At 35.7% G+C, this 18,414-nt stretch overlaps 2 protein-coding genes across 6 annotated transcripts in view; one reads left to right on the top strand and one right to left on the bottom strand.

Annotated features, from left to right (window-relative positions):
• Positions 1–16,714, top strand: part of LOC109539775 (transcription factor collier) — a 52,377-nt gene extending 35,663 nt beyond the window's left edge. The window contains exons 8-16 of one of the 5 annotated variants that reach the window (XM_048668454.1): positions 1,938–2,019; positions 8,515–8,632; positions 10,503–10,669; positions 11,554–11,680; positions 11,759–11,847; positions 12,051–12,225; positions 12,615–12,821; positions 15,204–15,379; positions 15,463–15,534. In XM_048668454.1, coding sequence (XP_048524411.1) covers positions 1,938–2,019; positions 8,515–8,632; positions 10,503–10,669; positions 11,554–11,680; positions 11,759–11,847; positions 12,051–12,225; positions 12,615–12,821; positions 15,204–15,373 — 1,135 coding nt within the window. In that variant the 3' untranslated portion in view covers positions 15,374–15,379; positions 15,463–15,534. Of the gene's footprint in view, positions 1–1,937; positions 2,020–8,514; positions 8,633–10,484; positions 10,670–11,553; positions 11,681–11,758; positions 11,848–12,050; positions 12,226–12,600; positions 12,822–15,203; positions 15,380–15,462 lie in introns of those variants that run through there. The other 4 variants (XM_048668453.1, XM_048668452.1, XM_048668455.1 and 1 more) reach the window with 4 other exon arrangements.
• Positions 2,403–4,246, bottom strand: LOC125505178. The gene is made up of 4 exons (XM_048668457.1): positions 3,504–4,246; positions 3,139–3,448; positions 2,845–3,080; positions 2,403–2,793 (listed from the first exon to the last, which is right to left on the bottom strand). The coding sequence occupies exons 1-4, from the start codon at positions 3,742–3,744 to the stop codon at positions 2,600–2,602; spliced, it is 981 nt and encodes a 326-aa protein (XP_048524414.1). The 5' UTR covers positions 3,745–4,246; the 3' UTR covers positions 2,403–2,599.
• Positions 16,715–18,414: the final 1,700 nt, after the last annotated feature.

Here is an 18,414-nt window from a genome sequence, read left to right as displayed (position 1 = left end):
ACTTTATAGATTGTAACTTTTGAATCTTCGTATGTTGCAATTGAATGAACATTCGTTTGTGGGCATCTGCAGTCTGTCGATGACAAACAGTTTAGTTTAAATCCGGAACCAGGAGTTAACATTTCTGTGGAAAAATCGATATGGATCGTTTCTACGCTGTCGCAGCTCAAATTCATTGCAAGTCCATCCAAGCGAATTAATTTTCGCATAGTGGAAATTATCCATTCCAAATCGCTTAGCTTTACTTTAGTTCCTGCCGCAGACTTAAGACGACGCCGGCACAAGCAGGAAACGCCGCGATGTGAACTCGCGTAAATTATGCAGACATCTTGATACGGCCTTTATTAATTGATGACAAGCTGGCAACAGTGCTTTGCATAATGCATGTGGTTCAAGACGCGAAGGACCCACCGACCCTCAGGGACCCATGCTTGAAATTTTCAACATCCAGGTGGGTCTCATGTTGGCTCATTGAGTCAAAATAGGTAAAATTGATTCTCTAAAGGCGCTCTCCTTTAAAAATGTTAATACTAGAAAATAATGCGAGTAGCTCTTTGAGGGTTTCACCAGCTTTCGGAGAGAATTCATCCTAAAGAAGTCAAAAGTTTCATAAAAATTGCTGCAAAACTTGAGCTTTCCATCGTGGTAAAGCATTGTTTCAAAATTGATGTTTCCAGTCAACTACCTGCTGCGTTTTAAAAATTCGTACCTTCCAAACTAATGCGAATAGCAACTGCGAAATTTTTACCAGCTTTAGAACACACGTCCGTCTAAAGATGCCGAAAGTTTCGTAAAGATAACCCTGAATCCTGAGTTTTACCAACTTGAAAATATCAGTCTGATAATGGATGCTCTTACTCAATTGCGCTCGCACCTTTAAAACTATGGATCTTTCAAATTGAAGCAATTACCAATTTTTCTTTTTTTTACAAATTTCTCTTTTTCGAACCAACATAGGGATATATGGCCTCCTCTTCTTTACAAATATGAATTCTGTCCAGAATCGAATTATTTAATTCGATTTTCCTTTTCGACAGGTGGCGGGTCAAATCTTGCCCTATTTTCAAACCTTGCAATAATTTCTCTATGAAATCAACAATGATTATGTTTATTCAAATTCCAACAGTTAGTCATTTTCGATTTCAAATGTGACAAAATCAATTTTAGATTAAGTAAAACCATAAAAAATTGCCTTCTGACTACCAGTGAATACTAATCAACTAAAACACATTAGAAATTCATGAATAGTCGGCTATTGCGGTTTTTTGTCGCAAATTGAAATACAAATTTATAAATTATTGCATAAATCGGGTCAAATAAACGTACCATTTCCTCGCATCAACAGTTTTTCCGACAAATTGTGCAAAAATAGTGAAAAATAAAATCGCATTGGTCCGATCGCTAAATGTTGCATATTTGCCGTTTTTGCCAGTCGCGTATTTTTTAACGACCCAATTTAAATATTTCACTTTACAATAAACGGGCGTTTGGGCTTGTTTTGATGATGCACTGAAATGAAAGTTTTGCTGAAATCATAAAGCGAAAAACCCAAGAAGTTTCAAAGAAGAAGCCCCCAAGTTGCCCAGTAGAAACTCTCGAAAAAATTTGAAGTGAATATTAGAGAGAGTTTCTAAATTTATTTAAGCTGCTTGATAAAACTCCTTTGGACTTGCTTGATAAATTGGACAAAAAACGGTGCATTAGCAATTAATTTTTACTCCCATGCACTTTGTCGACGGCAAAAAGCCGATACTTTTTGAATATTGCGCCAATAAATCATCGGCATGGACAAAGTGAAGTTTATATTGCATAAACTGCCATATAACCAGCTATAAGAGTCGTTCACTTATTTTTTATAGTTAATGCGAAGATGGTTTTTAGCTGAATTTTTTTCAGATGCAACACTTTCATTCTGTAACTTGTCCTTTGTGTTTCAGATTCTTCCTCAAGTTTTTCCTTAAGTGCAATCAAAATTGCCTGAAAAATGCAGGCAATCCCAGGGATATGCGACGATTTCAGGTAAATAAAACTGTTATAATTTTATGGAAATGAAAATATTAAATATAAAACTTTGAGTTGAGTGTAAAAGCATTAAAATCTCAAAATGTATTATTGTAAGCGAAAATTACACGCGACAAGAAACAAGGTGTACAAATGCAATTTCAAGGCAAAGTAAATAACAAAATGCAATATTTGAAATAAAAAATCAGAATTTTATTAAAGTTAACATCACAATATCTATTTTGCTGTTTTCTTTTCAAGAGCAGTCTAAGTCCAAAATGTATGTATAAATTTAGTATCAGCGTATAACTGGAGACGGAGTTTCAATTTAATTAATATCATCAACACTATTCTTCACAGTTATAAGCAAATTGTGGCTGCCTTTATGGATCTCTCAAAGGCTTTAGACACCATCTTAACTTACCTAAATGTTCATTTATGTGCAAAGTAAACCAGGTTTTTTGCGGTTTTATCCATTATTATTTCTAAAATTCCTACAATGTGAGTCCTTAAAATCTATCATTACAAATACAAGCGAACATCTGTCTAAATTCTAATTATACACTTTAATTTGAGCTTAAAGGAACCGAAGCATCTGCTATGGCTTTTCGTCACTGTGAATTTCCTTCAGCGAAGATTCAATCTCAGTGTTCTCGTGTATGATAAACATGGGCTGGAGAACTTCACTTCTATTTTCCGGGTTGAAGTACTTCTTGCTTACTACTATGTCCCCTTGCATGACCACCGACTGATCTTTTGTTAAGTTGCACATTCCCGGTAGAAAGCTGCTGCCTAAAATTGGAAATTATTTTTTCGTGTGGCTGAAAGCTGGTTTCAATCTACCTGAGAAGAACTGAGCCAAAAATGGTGAGCAAGGATCCAGCGTAGGTAGAGCTTTTGGTACAGCTGCAGTACTAGCTTCAGTAATTTCTTCATTTTCCGTAGAATCTGTAGAGTCTAAATCGGGTGAAATAACTCGCTCAGATTTGGGCATCTGAAGTATACTAGCTAGTGGAACTGGAGTGGTGGGATTAGAATTTAGATCGTTCTTCTTAGTTGTTTGTGAACCTGAAGCATCCCTGCCCTCAAAAAATTCAAGAATCAGTTTTTTGTAAAAGCCTTTCTAAAATCAATTACCCAGGATTGGCTAAAGACGTCGCAGCCGTTTTCCCAGATTCAATGTTATGAAAACCCGGCTCTCCATATCCGAACCCGTTCATTTTTTTGCTTAGTTTGAAGATTATCCTTTTGCTCTCGCCATCAGGCGATCCGTAATACGCTTTGGCCAAGAAGGTGCCAACCCCACAAGTGATGTTTTCAAATTTGCTTACCACATAGTCGGCTCGTTCTTCGATTATCTCAAAGTCGAGCCGGCGAGCCAAATTTTCTGCTAATTTAATGTTATACTGTCGGTATTTTTTGGAGGAATTGAGTGGTTTTTCCTCAACTGGTTGGTGAAAATTTAAATTATTAACCGCAGGTTTTAGAAACGAAAAACCCACCTTCTGGAAAGTCGAAGACCAGCTCATATTCATGCCACGGAGTCACCCTTCCTCTACTTTCGTTCATATACAGGCGGTCTGTAAAGCACAGCTTCACTGCGCTGGTTTCATTGTAGAATGATTCCTCAATTAACTGCCTCAATCCAACATGACCAAGAAGATTTTTAATCGGAAGCTGGATGTTTTCAGGCTCGGTTGCAGCTTGAGTAGGTTTCAACCCAAGCTTACTTCGGTAAGCCATCGATGGCGCCTAGAAAACAAATAATTCACGCTCAATGTTTTTGGGCTAAATAATCAGCTAAGCTAAACTTACCGCAAGAAGGGCGAAGCAGAGAACAGTATAAACCATCATCTTCACTCAACACTAAATCAAACCGCAAATTAGCGAACCAATCGGAAATGATAAATGCTTGCCGATTGTTAATTGCTTTTATATTGGCCGTTGTTTAGATTGATATGAAATGGTGTCCTCGCGCCGCAAATTCTCAGGAAATCGGTGCTAATAATCTTCGCTTTTATAACATAAAAACTGGGAAATTGAAGATGGCGTTAATCCGTTTTCTTTCTTCCTTGGCAAGGTCGAGGACGGTCTTGAACATGCAACGTGCCGATGTAATCGTTTCGTAATGTTTAGTTCCGAGATTCGATGGATGGATATCATACACTTTTGTTTTAGCTGAGTGAGTTTAGCTTGGGTTGGWATACAGGGTGATTCATTGGGAATGGGATATGCGGTAATTGGAKATACGAGTTGGTCACAACGATGCGTTTCATATCGAYATTTCGGCCCGTTCTTGAGATACTAGGGGTGTTAATAGYACGCGAAATTGCAAATGTAAATATCCTGTAKTWGATAAACTAAAACATAAAAAATTCGTAATAATTACTTAAGGTAATTGTTCAAACTGACCACAWKYSACRCKAATACYRACTTRMAWTCTTTRYAACAAATCTTCACACGAACCAATAGAAKCKTTGTAAACTCTATYTTTTATTTGAGRCCTRATTGSGAAATCCAGAGGATTGAAGTCCGGTCTTCTGAGAGGCCAGGCAGTCACGCTCCCACGGGCAATCCAATGATTTGCAAAARTKTCATCTAAGTAGGCACGCACCAGCCGAGAAAATGTGGTGGAGCTCCATCCTGCATAAACCAAATKTTTGTYTTYAKTGGAACATTTTCAAGAAACCCGGCCAAAYTCAGTTGATGAAATTGYAAATACTATTGGATAGTTAATTTGGAGGGAAGATCAAATGGTTTAACCGAAATATTGCCAATAACACCGCACCAAACATTAASAGTTCTGGTCAGAGTTCAACAGATGATTATTTATCCAGTTAACCACTCCATTCCGAGGAATTCCACTCCACCTCGTCTCACCGGTGAACAAAATTTTCTCTGCCATCGACGGTTTCTTGTTCTTTTGGAAAATGGGCAAAACGTAAACGAGCAAAAGGATCTTGCGGCATCTAATCCTGTACAGGAGTTAAACGAAATGGATCTAGTTCTCCTTTTTTCATAATTCTCCGAACGTTTAGCTGAGTTGCACCTGTTGCAGTACTTAAAAGATGTGATGTTCATGGTGGATTTTCAGTTACACTAAATGGAACTTCTTCTTCTAGCTAATCAAAAACTCTTTTAAGGCTGCTCTTATTTTATCTCGGACGGGAAGACCAGTTTCTCTTAAGCGATGGTACAAATTGCTAAACAGCGTCTGGGTTGCTTGCCTTCAGATCGGATACATATCATATTAAAGCTTTTCGCAACTTTAGGAAAATTTGCAATAGAAAAAGAACTGGTGTCATTTTCACTCTGTTTATGGTTTGGCGCTAAATAAATTTGTTTTTCGAGCAAAAAAAGGTCATCGAACAACTATCGAAAGTCTCTCCATTGACTTCGACATCATACGCGCCCCCGAATTTTGGCCCCCTCGATGGCCGCCCCGTATCGAACGGCGTGTGCCGACTGTTCCCCAATGCGCCCCCATTTTCGTCCCCATGGGAACGCGTACGGGGAGCTGCTGATCCCAAGGGAGCGCGTGCGTCCCTCGGGAGGAGTCTGTCTTGAACTGCACTTCGGACGATCGGACTCAGTCATATTTGCTGTGAGCTTCCTTACGGTACGAACCGCAAGAAAATTGTTGATGTTGAGCCAATTTTGGGGCGCAATTAATAAATTTGGTGTTTATAACTCATCCTGGGTTATCTCGGACTTTTTTCGAGAAGGTCTGAAAATTTAATTAGCATTGCAGCAAATTCTGACTTCAGTCATTGAGCGTTTTCGCACAAATGCATCCGCTGCTTTAAAAATTCGAAACTACCAATCTGCTGCAAGCAGCAACTTGAAACTTTGATAGTCTATTGAGAACACGTGAGTCTCAGAATCTTAAAAGTTTCATTGAAATTTCGAGAAAATTGTGATTTCTGACAACATACTAAATATTGAACTAAAAATGAATGTTTCAACCCAGATGCACCCTCTGTTTCAAAATTCATAGCTTTGAATTTTATTAAGATTTAGTAGTACACAATGCACCAAAGTCTGATTTTTGCTGATTCAAAAAATGTTAGTCTAAAAATGAGCGTTTGTGCACAAATACACCCGCTGGTTCAAAAATTCCAAACTTTCAATCTAGGGCAAGTAGCAACTTGAAACTTTCACGGTCTACATAAAATACTTGCACTTCAATCCTCGGAAAGTTTAATTGAAATTCCACAAAATTCTAGTTTTGAACACCAAGTAAATAACTCAAATGCAACTAACTGCTTCAACCCAAATGCAACTTCTGGTTTCAAAATTAACAACTTTCAATTTAGAGTGAGTAGCAACTTGTAACATTTGCTTTCTATAGAAGACACTTGGAGATCAGAGTTCTCAAAATTTAGTAAGCCTCGTACCAAGTTCTGATTTTTGTTGATTTTAAAAATGTTGATCTGAAAATGAGCGTTTCTGCACAAATACACTCGCTGCGTGAAAAATTCCCATCAAAATTTTAACAAGTGGAAACCTGCTCATTTCAACGTCTGAAAAAGGCTCTTCAATCTCCACATCCTACCAGCTTGGCTTAAATTCTGCAAGACTATAACCTTTTGCAACTTCACAAATGTTGACTCAAAAATGAACGTTTGCATATACATATATATTCATAAAAATGAAGGTTCACTAGTTGCTATAAAAATTCGTAATTTTGAATTTATATCAAGTAAAAGGCTGAAACTTTCACCGCCTCTAGACGATACTTCAATATCAAGATCCGGAAGATTTGTTTTCGTTAGAATCGCTCAAAATTTGGATTTTTAACTTATTGGGCAAATAATGAATTAAAAATTAGCGTTTCAACCCAAACGAATACTAGCAAAAATGTTGGTCTTAAAATGAGCGTTTGCGCTCATGGTACAAAAAATCCTCGATTTTTAACCGAAAATTTCACAGTGACTACTCGTTAACCGGTTTTTCTTAAACTAAAATCTCTCAAAGTGCCTGAATTTCCGCAGTATTTTTGAAAATTGCTCAAGTATTTTTTGAACGGTCATTAACACTACTACATATTTCATAGTTTGCCACTATGAACCATCTACACATGAAAGATATTTTCTGTTTTAATAAACCAAAATCCTCAAATAGCTAAATAAAGTGAAACTTTAAATGTTCAGGACCATCACTGTAACAAGTTACGCATTAAGAATGAAATTAGCCTATTTATATTGAGAAAAATCAGGAAATATTTCCACAAGAAAACAATGTCCAGCCAGCCAGTTTCCGATATTATTATCGCAAAACCGAGCCGTTCGGTTGTCATTTGTTTTCCGGAAAACTCCCCGACAAGACGGATCTCCGGATCCAATTTTCCGGAGGCCATTTTCCGGAGCGGCCATTCATATCGGCGGCACCGGAGTTTTAGACCGGCTAAATATTGAATTTATGGTGCCATATAGAGAAGGCCCGGCTTTCTATGATGAAAGTAGGTAAGATAAAAGATGAGATTCGCCGAAATAAGAGCCGTAGAGCGGGAAAAAGATGAAAAACAATTTTCTTTTCTTTCGAGATTTATGCCGAAATCTGGCGTTATCGCTTAAGGAATATCTCCTGCTTTTTACTACTTATGATTGGGACAGCAGCCATTCGAGCCAATTGAAACAAAGTCGAAAAACGATGTTTATTGCCATTAAACATAGCGCACAATTTGTAGGAAACAGCAAAAGAGGTGGCTAATTGGCTAAGTTATAGCGGCAGTTAAGCAGGGCTTACTGCTTGCAAATAATTTCGTTCTGAAGTAGATTTTATTAAGCCGAACACGGATTACGTCTTTGCCTCGACGAGTTTTATTCAAAGCCTACCCGCATATAATCCGGAGTCTAAAAAATCAAACTAAACATGAAGGTTTTTATACTCTAGACCTGATTGATTTCTTTATTCAAAAAACATTAGGAAGACCCTTTTAAATTTTAAAATTTACCCCCATTTGTGCTGCACAAGTGCTGTACTCCTCATTTAGTTACTGAACTCAAATTTGGATATCCATCTGTTCCCTTTCGTGTTTCAAGTTCATTATTTATTTTGTTATTTAATGTTTTCCGGATTAAATAGATTTTCAACTCTGCTCACGGTTTATTTTAGAAGAATAATTAGCCAAATAACCTGTTTGATCCGCTTTTTGACACGAAGCCTAAATCGTAACTTTGCCTATCGGCCAAAAAGCAGCTCAACTGAAAGAGACATTTTTGAAAGAGAACATTTTAGCAGAACTGAAGAAGAGAAGAAGAACGAAAAAAATTATATGTTATTAACCATTGCTCTTCTACGAGAGAGTAAATTTAAAATATATATCTGGTGGGGTAGAAAGTCAACTACTTAATTGATATAATTTTCTGGATATATATATAATAATACCCTTAAATATTATAGACTTATAAACAAGTAAATGTTCATAGTTTCTTATTTAAAATAAATTAACAATGAACATTTTTTAAGCAGTATTTTTTTAAGTAAGTTAATAAAATTATATTTTTTCAGGTAGTGATATCAACACAAGTGGCAGTGGATGGTCCCCTTCTAGCAATTTCCGACAACATGTTTGTACATAATAATTCAAAGCACGGACGAAGAGCGAAAAGACTGGATCCCACTGAAGGTAAAAGCCAAACACAATTTGCCGATCAGAAATTTAGAAAAATTGGTAATATTTACTGGTGATAATCTCATGGCAATCGTGCGGCTACATTTTGCAAGTTGGAAAAATTTCTCGATTTTATCAACAAAAATTCCGTTCCGACCTTAAATAGAAGTTTGGCCGAAAGGACGTGTCCGCATACCAAATAGGCAAACGAGGGACAAAGGCAAAGAAGCAAAAGGTTTGCGAAAAATCCCCCAATACTGATTGTGGAAGTCTTTTTTTCTGATAACTTTATGCATACAAATAGGTGGAAATTTTTATGTTTCTGTATATATTGTCGCTTTCGGGTATCCGGCTAGATTTGTTACAGCGGCTGAATGTTTTACTGTAGCGACTAGGGGTGAACGTAATTTGGGTTTTTGGTTTGAAGATCTAATTTATTTGGGCAAGACATTGGTCGCCAAATAAAAGCTATTTTTCTATAATTGGTGAATATTTTTAAAACCGTTTATTAGGGCAGTAATTTTCAGCGTAGGTTTTTTCCCATTTGTATGCGTCTTCCGGCCCTCCATCCAAACTTTGCGAAATTGGCTCCCGATCCAGTTCAGTGGAGGACGGAAACGGAACTGCGGAACTGTTCCGTGCAGATTCTCCGACGCTACTCCAACGTTAGCCCGCTCGCTGCCGACGACTTAATCTTCTTTCTTTTCACTTTCCCTACTTCCGGCTTTTATTACACGTCGGAAACCAATGGCAGAACTTTTACAGCTTTTCATCATGCTAACTGAGAACAACTTTCGGTTAGCAAACTATGAGTAGCTAGTTGAGCAGGGTTATACCAGTGTCTAACATTGAAACTGCAAACTTTAGTTGATATTAAATAAATGTCTAGCAATGATAGATTCAATAGAAAACACTCATGTTTCTTATGAAGATTTGGGAAAAATTCTGTCGATGCGCCACTGACTGTATTCCCGATTTCTCCTCTCCCTAGTTCTATATTATTCTCAACTCGCGGAACAAACGCCCGTGCCTGCTAATGTCTCACTTTGCGCTAGTTTATCTGTTGTGTCTTAATTTTCCCCGATTTCCCCTTCTTCCAGTTCACAACGTGTTATTGCAATTTTATTTTCGGCTGATTTCCGCAATGATTAAACCTTATTTTATTTGCCGATTTTCCAAACAAGAAATGGTTTCTAGAAGCCCAAGCAAACTGGATTTATAGAAGTATTTAATTAAAAAAAACACAAAAAAGGATGTCGAGAATACCGCAAATTAGTACCTATGACCTAACCAGACCAGTTCTTATCTAGACCATATCTTATAGCAGATTAAAGAGTGAAGGCGGAAAACGATAATTAATGGTGATTCAAAGTGATGAAAATTCAAATGAAAAACTGACGATTTTTTGCAGTTTTCGTACTTAATTGCATAGAAATTGTATCAGATGTATTGAGAAATTATTTTTTCAATTGTGCAAAAAATACTCATTTAAAAAGTAAATGGAATTATGCTGTAAACATTTTGGTTCAAAACTGGAAAAAAAGTATAACGGGGGCGGCAAAAATAAATCCTAGGTGATTTCTCGAAAGGAAAGCTCAAATGGAAAACCTACGATCTTTTTAAGGTTTGATCAGATGTAGTACGTGATGTATTTTTGAAAAACTCTTTAAACAATATCTTGTTGGATTCGTTTAAAATAAGCAAGTGTGGGTATGAATTTCCCTATTTTTTTGTTCCAGCTGTTGCAACTTTTTTGTAACTTATCGGCTTAATTTATTTCTGGATTTTTACAAAATAAACAATTTTTATAATTTAGCTTAGACTTGCTCTAAGTGTCTCGAACATTTGCCTGCTAATCTTAAGACAGTGTTTTTCATCGAAGCAGGTCAATTTCCAGGACTGTATCCTCCCTTGCCCGTTGCAACGCCCTGTATAAAAGCGATCAGTCCGAGCGAAGGATGGACAGCGGGAGGTTCAACAGTCATTATAGTAGGCGATAATTTTTTCGATGGACTTCAAGTCGTTTTTGGGACTATGCTTGTTTGGAGTGAGGTAAGTGTATCATAACTGTCTACACTGACCTAACTATTCCTTACTTCTGAATGTGAATATTTCTCAGTTGATAATCCAATTTGAACAATTTTTTTATCGAATTATAGCTTTAATCTTTGGCAAAATTTATGTTTTAATTTAAACAAAAAATACAATAAAATTTGTTGTACAGAGGGTTTGAATAGTGTCATGTTTTCTTGCTTAAAGTTAAATTTGCCTTGACTTCAATTTTGCCCATGAACAGAGGGGTATGATTTCACAAAAAGATTATTCAAATCGGATCACCGTCTGAGAAAATATTCACAATTCAGCAAATAAATGTGGTGCGCAGTGTACGATCGTAAAATGTAATGTTATTTTACTCATTTTTTTATTTTATTGTTATTTAGTATTCTTAATCGTTGTGCCGGGGCAAAACAGCATTAAGCAGCACAATTTTTAAAAATATATTTTTTGCTTGCAACAGCTTTGCAACATACATTTTGTTTTTTAATTTTGCCAATTATTCGGGGGAATTTTCTCATTAGCCCCGAGCTAAAATTATAAGAGCATATATATAAAATAAGAGAATTAATGGAGAATGGACGAAGCAAAAAATTTAAAAAAGAACTGAAAAATCAAGCAAAAATAAATCACTGGTCTAAAATACACTGACAGAGATAAGTAAGAAATTTCAAAAAAAAGCTCTAAATTTTGCAAATTGGAGTCAAGTTATTGAGAAAACACAGCTGAAGCTCGTAAAACTAGGTTTGCGGTAAAATTCATGAATCGATTGAGTTTCAATTCCATTTGCTCTCATCAAATTAACATAAAGAAGTAATTGCTTTATCCACTAAAGAAGTGGTTAGTTTTTTATTTCAGCTCATTAATTCTTTTAATTTCAGTTAATAACTCCTCATGCCATTCGAGTGCAAACGCCCCCACGTCATATACCTGGTGTTGTAGAAGTGACGTTATCGTACAAATCTAAACAGTTTTGTAAAGGTGCTCCAGGCCGATTTGTGTATGTCTGTGAGTATTCACTAATTAGCCGTAAAAGTTCAATGTTATTTGTGGATTTCGGAGACAACAACAATTTATTTACTGCAGCCCTAAACGAGCCCACTATAGACTATGGATTCCAAAGGCTTCAAAAGCTGATACCGCGACATCCTGGGGATCCTGAGAAGTTACCAAAGGTGAGCTAGTTATTTGGTATATTTTAATTGTGTCTGTGATGAAAAAATACAAAACCAGACTCCACCAATATCTTAATAAAAGTTGGAGAAGTTTGTCCTCACTCCATCCCAATCTTCTTCAAAATCACCCAGTATTTTTACAAGTTCTAGGACAAAAAATCGATTCAATTTAGTCAATATGTTAAGGGCGGTGTTTCTTCTAGGAAATTATACTGAAAAGGGCAGCTGATCTTGCAGAAGCCCTCTACTCGATGCCCAGAAACAATCAGCTCTCCTTGTCGGCACCACGGTCGCCTACAATGGGAAACAACGGAATGCCAACGTCCTTTAACGCATACACTGGCCAACTTGCAGTCAGCGTTCAGGACACTGGAAACGGTCAGTGGACGGAAGGTTCGAGTCCTTCTATTTTTAAATAGATCTCAACTCTTAGAAAGAATTTTTCATTCTCTGTCTGTTTCACTACTTTGTCTTCAATTGTTACTAAGTTTGGAATTCAGACCTGATCATTATCACCCTGTATGAAAGGTTGAACCCAAAACAGCATTTCCAAGATAGAACGTAAATAGACCGACATTGGAAGAACCTTTTGCTCTTTAGTTAAATTGCTGCTCAAACTAGACTTCTTTAAGAAATTCAGGAAAACACACTTAATTAGGACTGCATTGAGGATCAGTGGTAGCTTCACGAACGTCCTCAAATTCTTTCCTCTTCTTGTGCCTTGTTTATACTGATTCGCATTTTTACCTATAGGGTTTTTCTTCTAGATGAGTACGGCCGGACTCAGAGCAGCAGCGTGAGTCCAAGGGGTGGCGGTTATTGTTCCAACGCGTCCACCCCCCATTCTTCCAATGGGGGCTCGTATGGAGGTGGTGGCAGTCAGATGAATGGGTACGGGGGTGCCACTCCAACCAGTACCATGGGGAATATGTTGCCGGGTAGTCCATCAGCAGGAATTTTCAACACCACACCAAGTAAGWTTTTGTTCGTTTGAAGAACTGAATTAAATGTTCTGTTATTGTCCGTCTTRTMGTCWCGTATCTTCTATTATWMTTATWRTCATTRWGTATAAGTWATWTTTTGAGGCTTCTCAGCTAAAKGTTACAWYATATGCKAYTTATGCAGGGYTGCCCATTAGTGCGYCAAAGTGCGATTTMTCAGTTAAGTTTGGAGAGTGAGAAGTGAGAAYTTTGGAAGCAAATGTTTCATWSAAAAGTTTTCGRTGTTTTAAAGGTGCATTGTAAAGTTGTTTTTCAATTTACCGGCTGAGTTATAAACGTGTGGTAGTAACCAACTGTGGCTTTTTTWAAATTGSACTGCTCCTTTCTTTGTCATTTTCGGCTCTTACAGAATCTTTCAAATTTTAATCCAAATTTATTTCAGATGTTTTATCTCCCTTATAATATAAAAATTGAAATAAKTTTCTTAAATTTGCCAAATAACAACAACTGGCMGTAAAATTTGCCAACRGCGAAAATTTAAAAAAATATATTCGCTCTATTTGAATCAAGCCAGTTATTGAAGATGAAAAACATGCGACTWTCACGATTTATTGSGCGRTTTGTGGAGAACTGAAGAATATTAGGAATGCTTTTATTCATAGGTTCTTAATCACTTTTTACTCTTACCAAAAAAAAAATGTATTRGGGAATTTTTAAKATCGAGGAATTCAAATTTTCTAGTAGCTTGTAGTTCCTAGCAAGCGGTAGGAAACATCAGAAACGTGTTACGTTTTAAAATATCCCTTTTTTGTTGCCAAAGTTTGAAAACAGTAATAAAAAAACAGTATTTATTTAGGCACATTAAGAACTACTTTAGACTACTTCTTAAACTCAGTAATGCGTTCAAGAAAATCAGAAACATTCGGAAACTTTTTTCATCCTTTGGGTTTTTTTGGCTAAGCTAGGTGAAAAGCATTAACACAAATTGCTCTAAGTGATGATGCAAACAACTTTTTAGAGAATACAAGAAACATTGAAAATGGTTCAACATCAAAACCCAGCTGAAGAGAAATGGAACAACGAAAGAGTTTTGCCACTACAAATACAGTTATTCCAAAAATGTATTTATTTATAACTCCAAATCAAAATTAATTCCTGGGTTTCAGTCATTTATTGTCTTTATTTATCAATTAAAATACGTTTCGGTGTATTTTTTCGCCATAAGTTTTTCTGGAATTTAATTTTGGGAACGGACAGAATCAAATAAAATATTTGAAAGTCTTGGACGTATTCTATATGCAATGTTTGTTAGGCCTAATTAATTTTAAAATATTTTAAAGCAATTGTGATGTATTTTAATGTGTGAAATGATGAGGCTGTTGACGAACTGTGATTGTTGTTTAAATTAATAATTTTTTTTTAACTATGTTATTTTAGAAAAACTGATTATGATGGAAAAATACACCGAAACGTATTTTAATTGATAAATAAAGACAATAAACGACTGAAACCCAGGAATTAATTTTGATTTGGAATTGAAACACAGTCAGGAAATTATATACAATTTATGTATAGCTGTTGAGTTTAATATATTTTTAACTATTTAAATCCATGCCGCATTCTTCAGAAGATAGTAATACTAGTTTTCCGTTGGCTTAAGGTGCCATACTTTACTTTCAAAAATAATTTAGCTCCAAAAATCCGGAATATTTTGCGTTTAAATCTTGCATTTTTCAAGACATTTTTTGCGTATCTCTATCCTGATTACCTCTGATTGTTCTTTAGGAAGTGCGCTGTTCAAAATTAATCACTTTACACAAACTGCGAATTTTTTAAATGCGAGATTATAGATTATATTTTTGAGATTTCTAACAGAAGAAAATTAATGAAAAACATATAATAATTGTATAACACAGAAATCTAGCCAACTGATCGTTTTGCCTAAAATGGCCCTTTTATTATAGTATTTTGTCAATGTATTCTCACAAAAAAAACACTTTTCATTAAAAAACTCTACTTTCTGAAGCGATCATCAATTTATTAGCCAATTAATTTCCTTATGAAAAATAGAATATCATTGACAATTTTTCATCCCCTAATCACACCGGAAAACCCATCTGGAAGGCCCATATGATGCAAAGCCAAACGCACCCCATTTATTTTTTTATCTATCACGATCTGCAAGTGTCTTTTCATTACGCCAACAAAGGCCAAAAAGACAGGACTGATCACCGAAGGGCCCTTCACTGCACTTATCCCTTAAATCGATGTATTATCGCCAACCATATGGGACCCTCCTTATTAAAAATGCTCACTGAAACCCAACAACGTTTTATTCATGCACCCCGTTATGTAAAAGAAAAACTTGATGATTTTTGCTTGTTTTGCTTACCTGTTTTTTTGTCTGCTTTTTAGCTTGCTCGGAAAGTTATTACAAAAACATGCACGTCCCTGGTACCGAAAAGGAAAAAAGCGCTTTTGCACCAGTTTTAAAAGGGGCCGACACGCCGCCGCCCTACCCGGCTGCGCCCGCAATGTTTCATCATCAGGGTGTTACAGGGTGGCACCATTTAGCTGTGCAATGAACCAGTGTTAGTAGTTTGGATACATATTTTTCATTTACAACCCCAAAACTGTGCAGTTCTTAAATAGGACTAAAGTGATTTTTTTTCAGGAATGTCTTTAGTGGCATCACCGTTTTCATCGATGAACCCCTTCGCCCTCCCACCGTGTAACAGCCAATCATACGGATCGCCTGCACTGGTCGGACCAACCAAATAGCCCGAAATAACCGGCAATGCTGCTGCCATTGGTAACTCTTCACTGTAAGATTTTTGCGTAGAAAAATCAATTTTTTATCCGAACTGGAACTGTTTATGGAGAAAAAGTGGTGCTTCGTTTGCTCTTTTAACGACTAATCTATCATGTAATCACACGTTTTACAAAAAAATTAACTCATCCGGGTGCCTGTATTTGAGCAGTTTGTTAATTTAAATCCTTTAGGAATAACAGGTTTAACTTTTTTGTCCAATCAGCTCGACGGCTCAATTATATATAGGGAGACGAGATTTCTTATTCTAATTTATGATTTACTGCGGTAAAAATCGATTATTTCTGTAATATGGAAATTATTAAAAGTGTGCAGTTTTCTCAACTAACTTCAGCCCTCTACAGTTTTCAACACCTTTTCCTGGCTTCTCTAAAATCCGATTTGTTTCTGGGGCATTTAATTAGTGCTAAAACCCCATTGATTTTAAGGTTCACTACAAGAGTTTAAAAGTTATAATCTTAACAGACGAAAACGGATTTAAGATGCAGAATATAAAAGGTACTAATAAAATAATTATTTTTTTGCATTTTTAATTGCCGCATTGGTTCGTGCTGCTCTTGTTCATTTCTTACACCTGAAAGTTAAACCTTTGACAAAACATACTAGTGGAAACTCAATTATTTCGCTTTAGAATCAATCACTCAAGGATGTTTTGTAGAGTTTAAATGCAAGTAGAATTTGTAGGTATTGGAACTATCGGTCTGTGATCATACTAAACTTATGAAGCATTCACTTACTTTAAGCACGCAAAACCTTAGTTTCTCATGTATAAATTTCGTCTTCTCATCATTTTTGGCACCAGTATTTTAACATATCTTACGAGGAAACAAACACTTAAAAGTATACATATCGCTTAAAGCTGGGATTCTAAACTTAATAAGTAGAATTGTAAATAGTGTATAGATTAGAGTAAATTTTAGGATTATCGTCTTTTCTAATTAATGTACATAATACTGTAGAAAATCTTATAGGGTTTAACAAACAACGACAATGCAGATTTTGTAAAAGTCATATCATTGGCGAAGTACAGAGGATTTTAGTAGTGCATTTATAATCAATGAATTTAACGAATAAATCAGTTACACACACGCTAAAATGCTATGTATTAAAAATCGGTATCATTATTTAAACATTTGGAAATCTAAAGGTTGTTTCTATTTTTGACGGACACGTTCGAACCAGACCTAGTATACGAAAATGTATTTTAAATTAATTCGAAACATCGCACGTATTCTATTAAAAAAAAGTTTCTATAATATAAAGAGGATTATGATTTGTAAATAATGTCTTTATTAATAACCATTGTATTAAGTTGTTAGTTTGATGAAAATTTTATTTCAACTTTTGTATTTATTTTGTTATTGACTTTGTATATTTATTTTTCTTTATTGATATGTAATAAATAATTTTTATCAAAAACTGCCTATTTTTCTACTCTCTTCCCCAGGGTTGCAGTGGTAATGTGGTGGTGCTTTGTTCTTCATTCGTTCGACCGAAACAATACCAGGAACAGAAGATTTAAGACTCGCTCAAATTTCTTTTATTATTCATAAGGTTGTCAGAATTTGATGCGTTCAAAGTTCGCCTGCAGGAGTCGCATTTCGCCCATATGGGGAATTTTTAAAAGCTACTTTGCTACCCCAAAATAGTGGGTTCGAATCCCTCTCGAACAAAAACCTAATTACTAGCTCATTCGCGTCCTATGCCGTCCTGCCAACCAGATTAAAGGTCCCGATAACGGTAACATGATTAGAGAGTTATTGCGCGCACGCTAAAAGTTCGATAACTATGAAAAATGTATTTTTTTTTGGTGGCAGTTGAAAATGTTTCAAAGTTTTCAAATTCACTTGTTGGTGCTCATCGCAGATAAATGTTGATCTTTCAGATGAGAAGTTTTTTAAAGTAAAAATTAACATTTTCTACATGTGTTTTTTATTTCATTTTCAATCAATCAACATTGCCATTTGTTTCTTTGAATTTTCATGGGTTTTTTCTTCTGTTAATGATAAGATCAACCCTAAATAGATTAAAAGAAACAATATTGTACTATTTTTTAAAATTAATTGCAGTCCTTACATGGTTGTATTATTTAGGGTTCCGTAGCAATTCAAAAAGCACATTTTTTGCTGTTTAATATAACGTAATTATTAGCGATTCGGCGCAAATTTCCGTCAAATTTGTGACGGCAAAACTCCCTTTGGATGCCTGATCATATTTAGATCAAGTCAAATCAACTTTGCTGAAAGCTGAAACTCGATATTCCTTATATTTGAGAGGGTGATGTGCATTTGTCAGAACGTGTCGTAAGTGACGCAATCAAAGGGAACTGGCTAGTTATTATTCTCATAAATTAGCATTTGCATGTGCCAAACCATAACAGCAAATTTATCTGCAAATTGCTTCAAAAAAATTACATTTTTAAAGTCGCCATCGATTGGAAATCGCCTTTTATTAGTGCTTATTATCTAATATTTTATTTAGGAACTTGACCAACCGCATGATTTTGTTTCAACCTCTGTTATAACAGCTGGGATAAATTGCAAAAACAGAATCAGTGAATCGATAATGATAAGAATATTAGAGAAAGAATAAAACTTCTGAAAAAACATCCGTGCCATAAAATGTTTAAAGTCCGGTTGTAAGTTGGTCTTTTTGCTTACGTACTTCTCCCTGGCCACTAACGGCAAAAATTACTCTGATCCAGATAATTTGTTTAATAATTACTTGAATTTTCAATAGGCTTAATTTAATTGCACATTCTGCCACGACCTAATTTCTATAAATTTATCTAATTGG

The sequence above is a fragment of the Dendroctonus ponderosae genome, unplaced genomic scaffold (assembly GCF_020466585.1).
Source record: "Dendroctonus ponderosae isolate FM_Combo_2020 unplaced genomic scaffold, Dpon_F_20191213v2 Dpon_F_20191213_7, whole genome shotgun sequence".
Classification (NCBI taxonomy): domain Eukaryota; kingdom Metazoa; phylum Arthropoda; class Insecta; order Coleoptera; family Curculionidae; genus Dendroctonus; species Dendroctonus ponderosae.
This window is presented reverse-complemented; position numbering and strand designations above follow the sequence as displayed.

Coding starts and splice junctions, on each gene's coding strand:
- LOC125505178 (XM_048668457.1), bottom strand. CDS start 3,744: ATGGCTTACCGAAGTAAGCTTGGGTTGAAACCTACTCAAGCTGCAACC. Junction 3,449..3,503: donor GGTCTTCGACTTTCCAGAAG/GTGGGTTTTTCG, acceptor TTCACCAACCAG/TTGAGGAAAAACCACTCAAT. Junction 3,081..3,138: donor ACGTCTTTAGCCAATCCTGG/GTAATTGATTTT, acceptor TTTTGAGGGCAG/GGATGCTTCAGGTTCACAAA.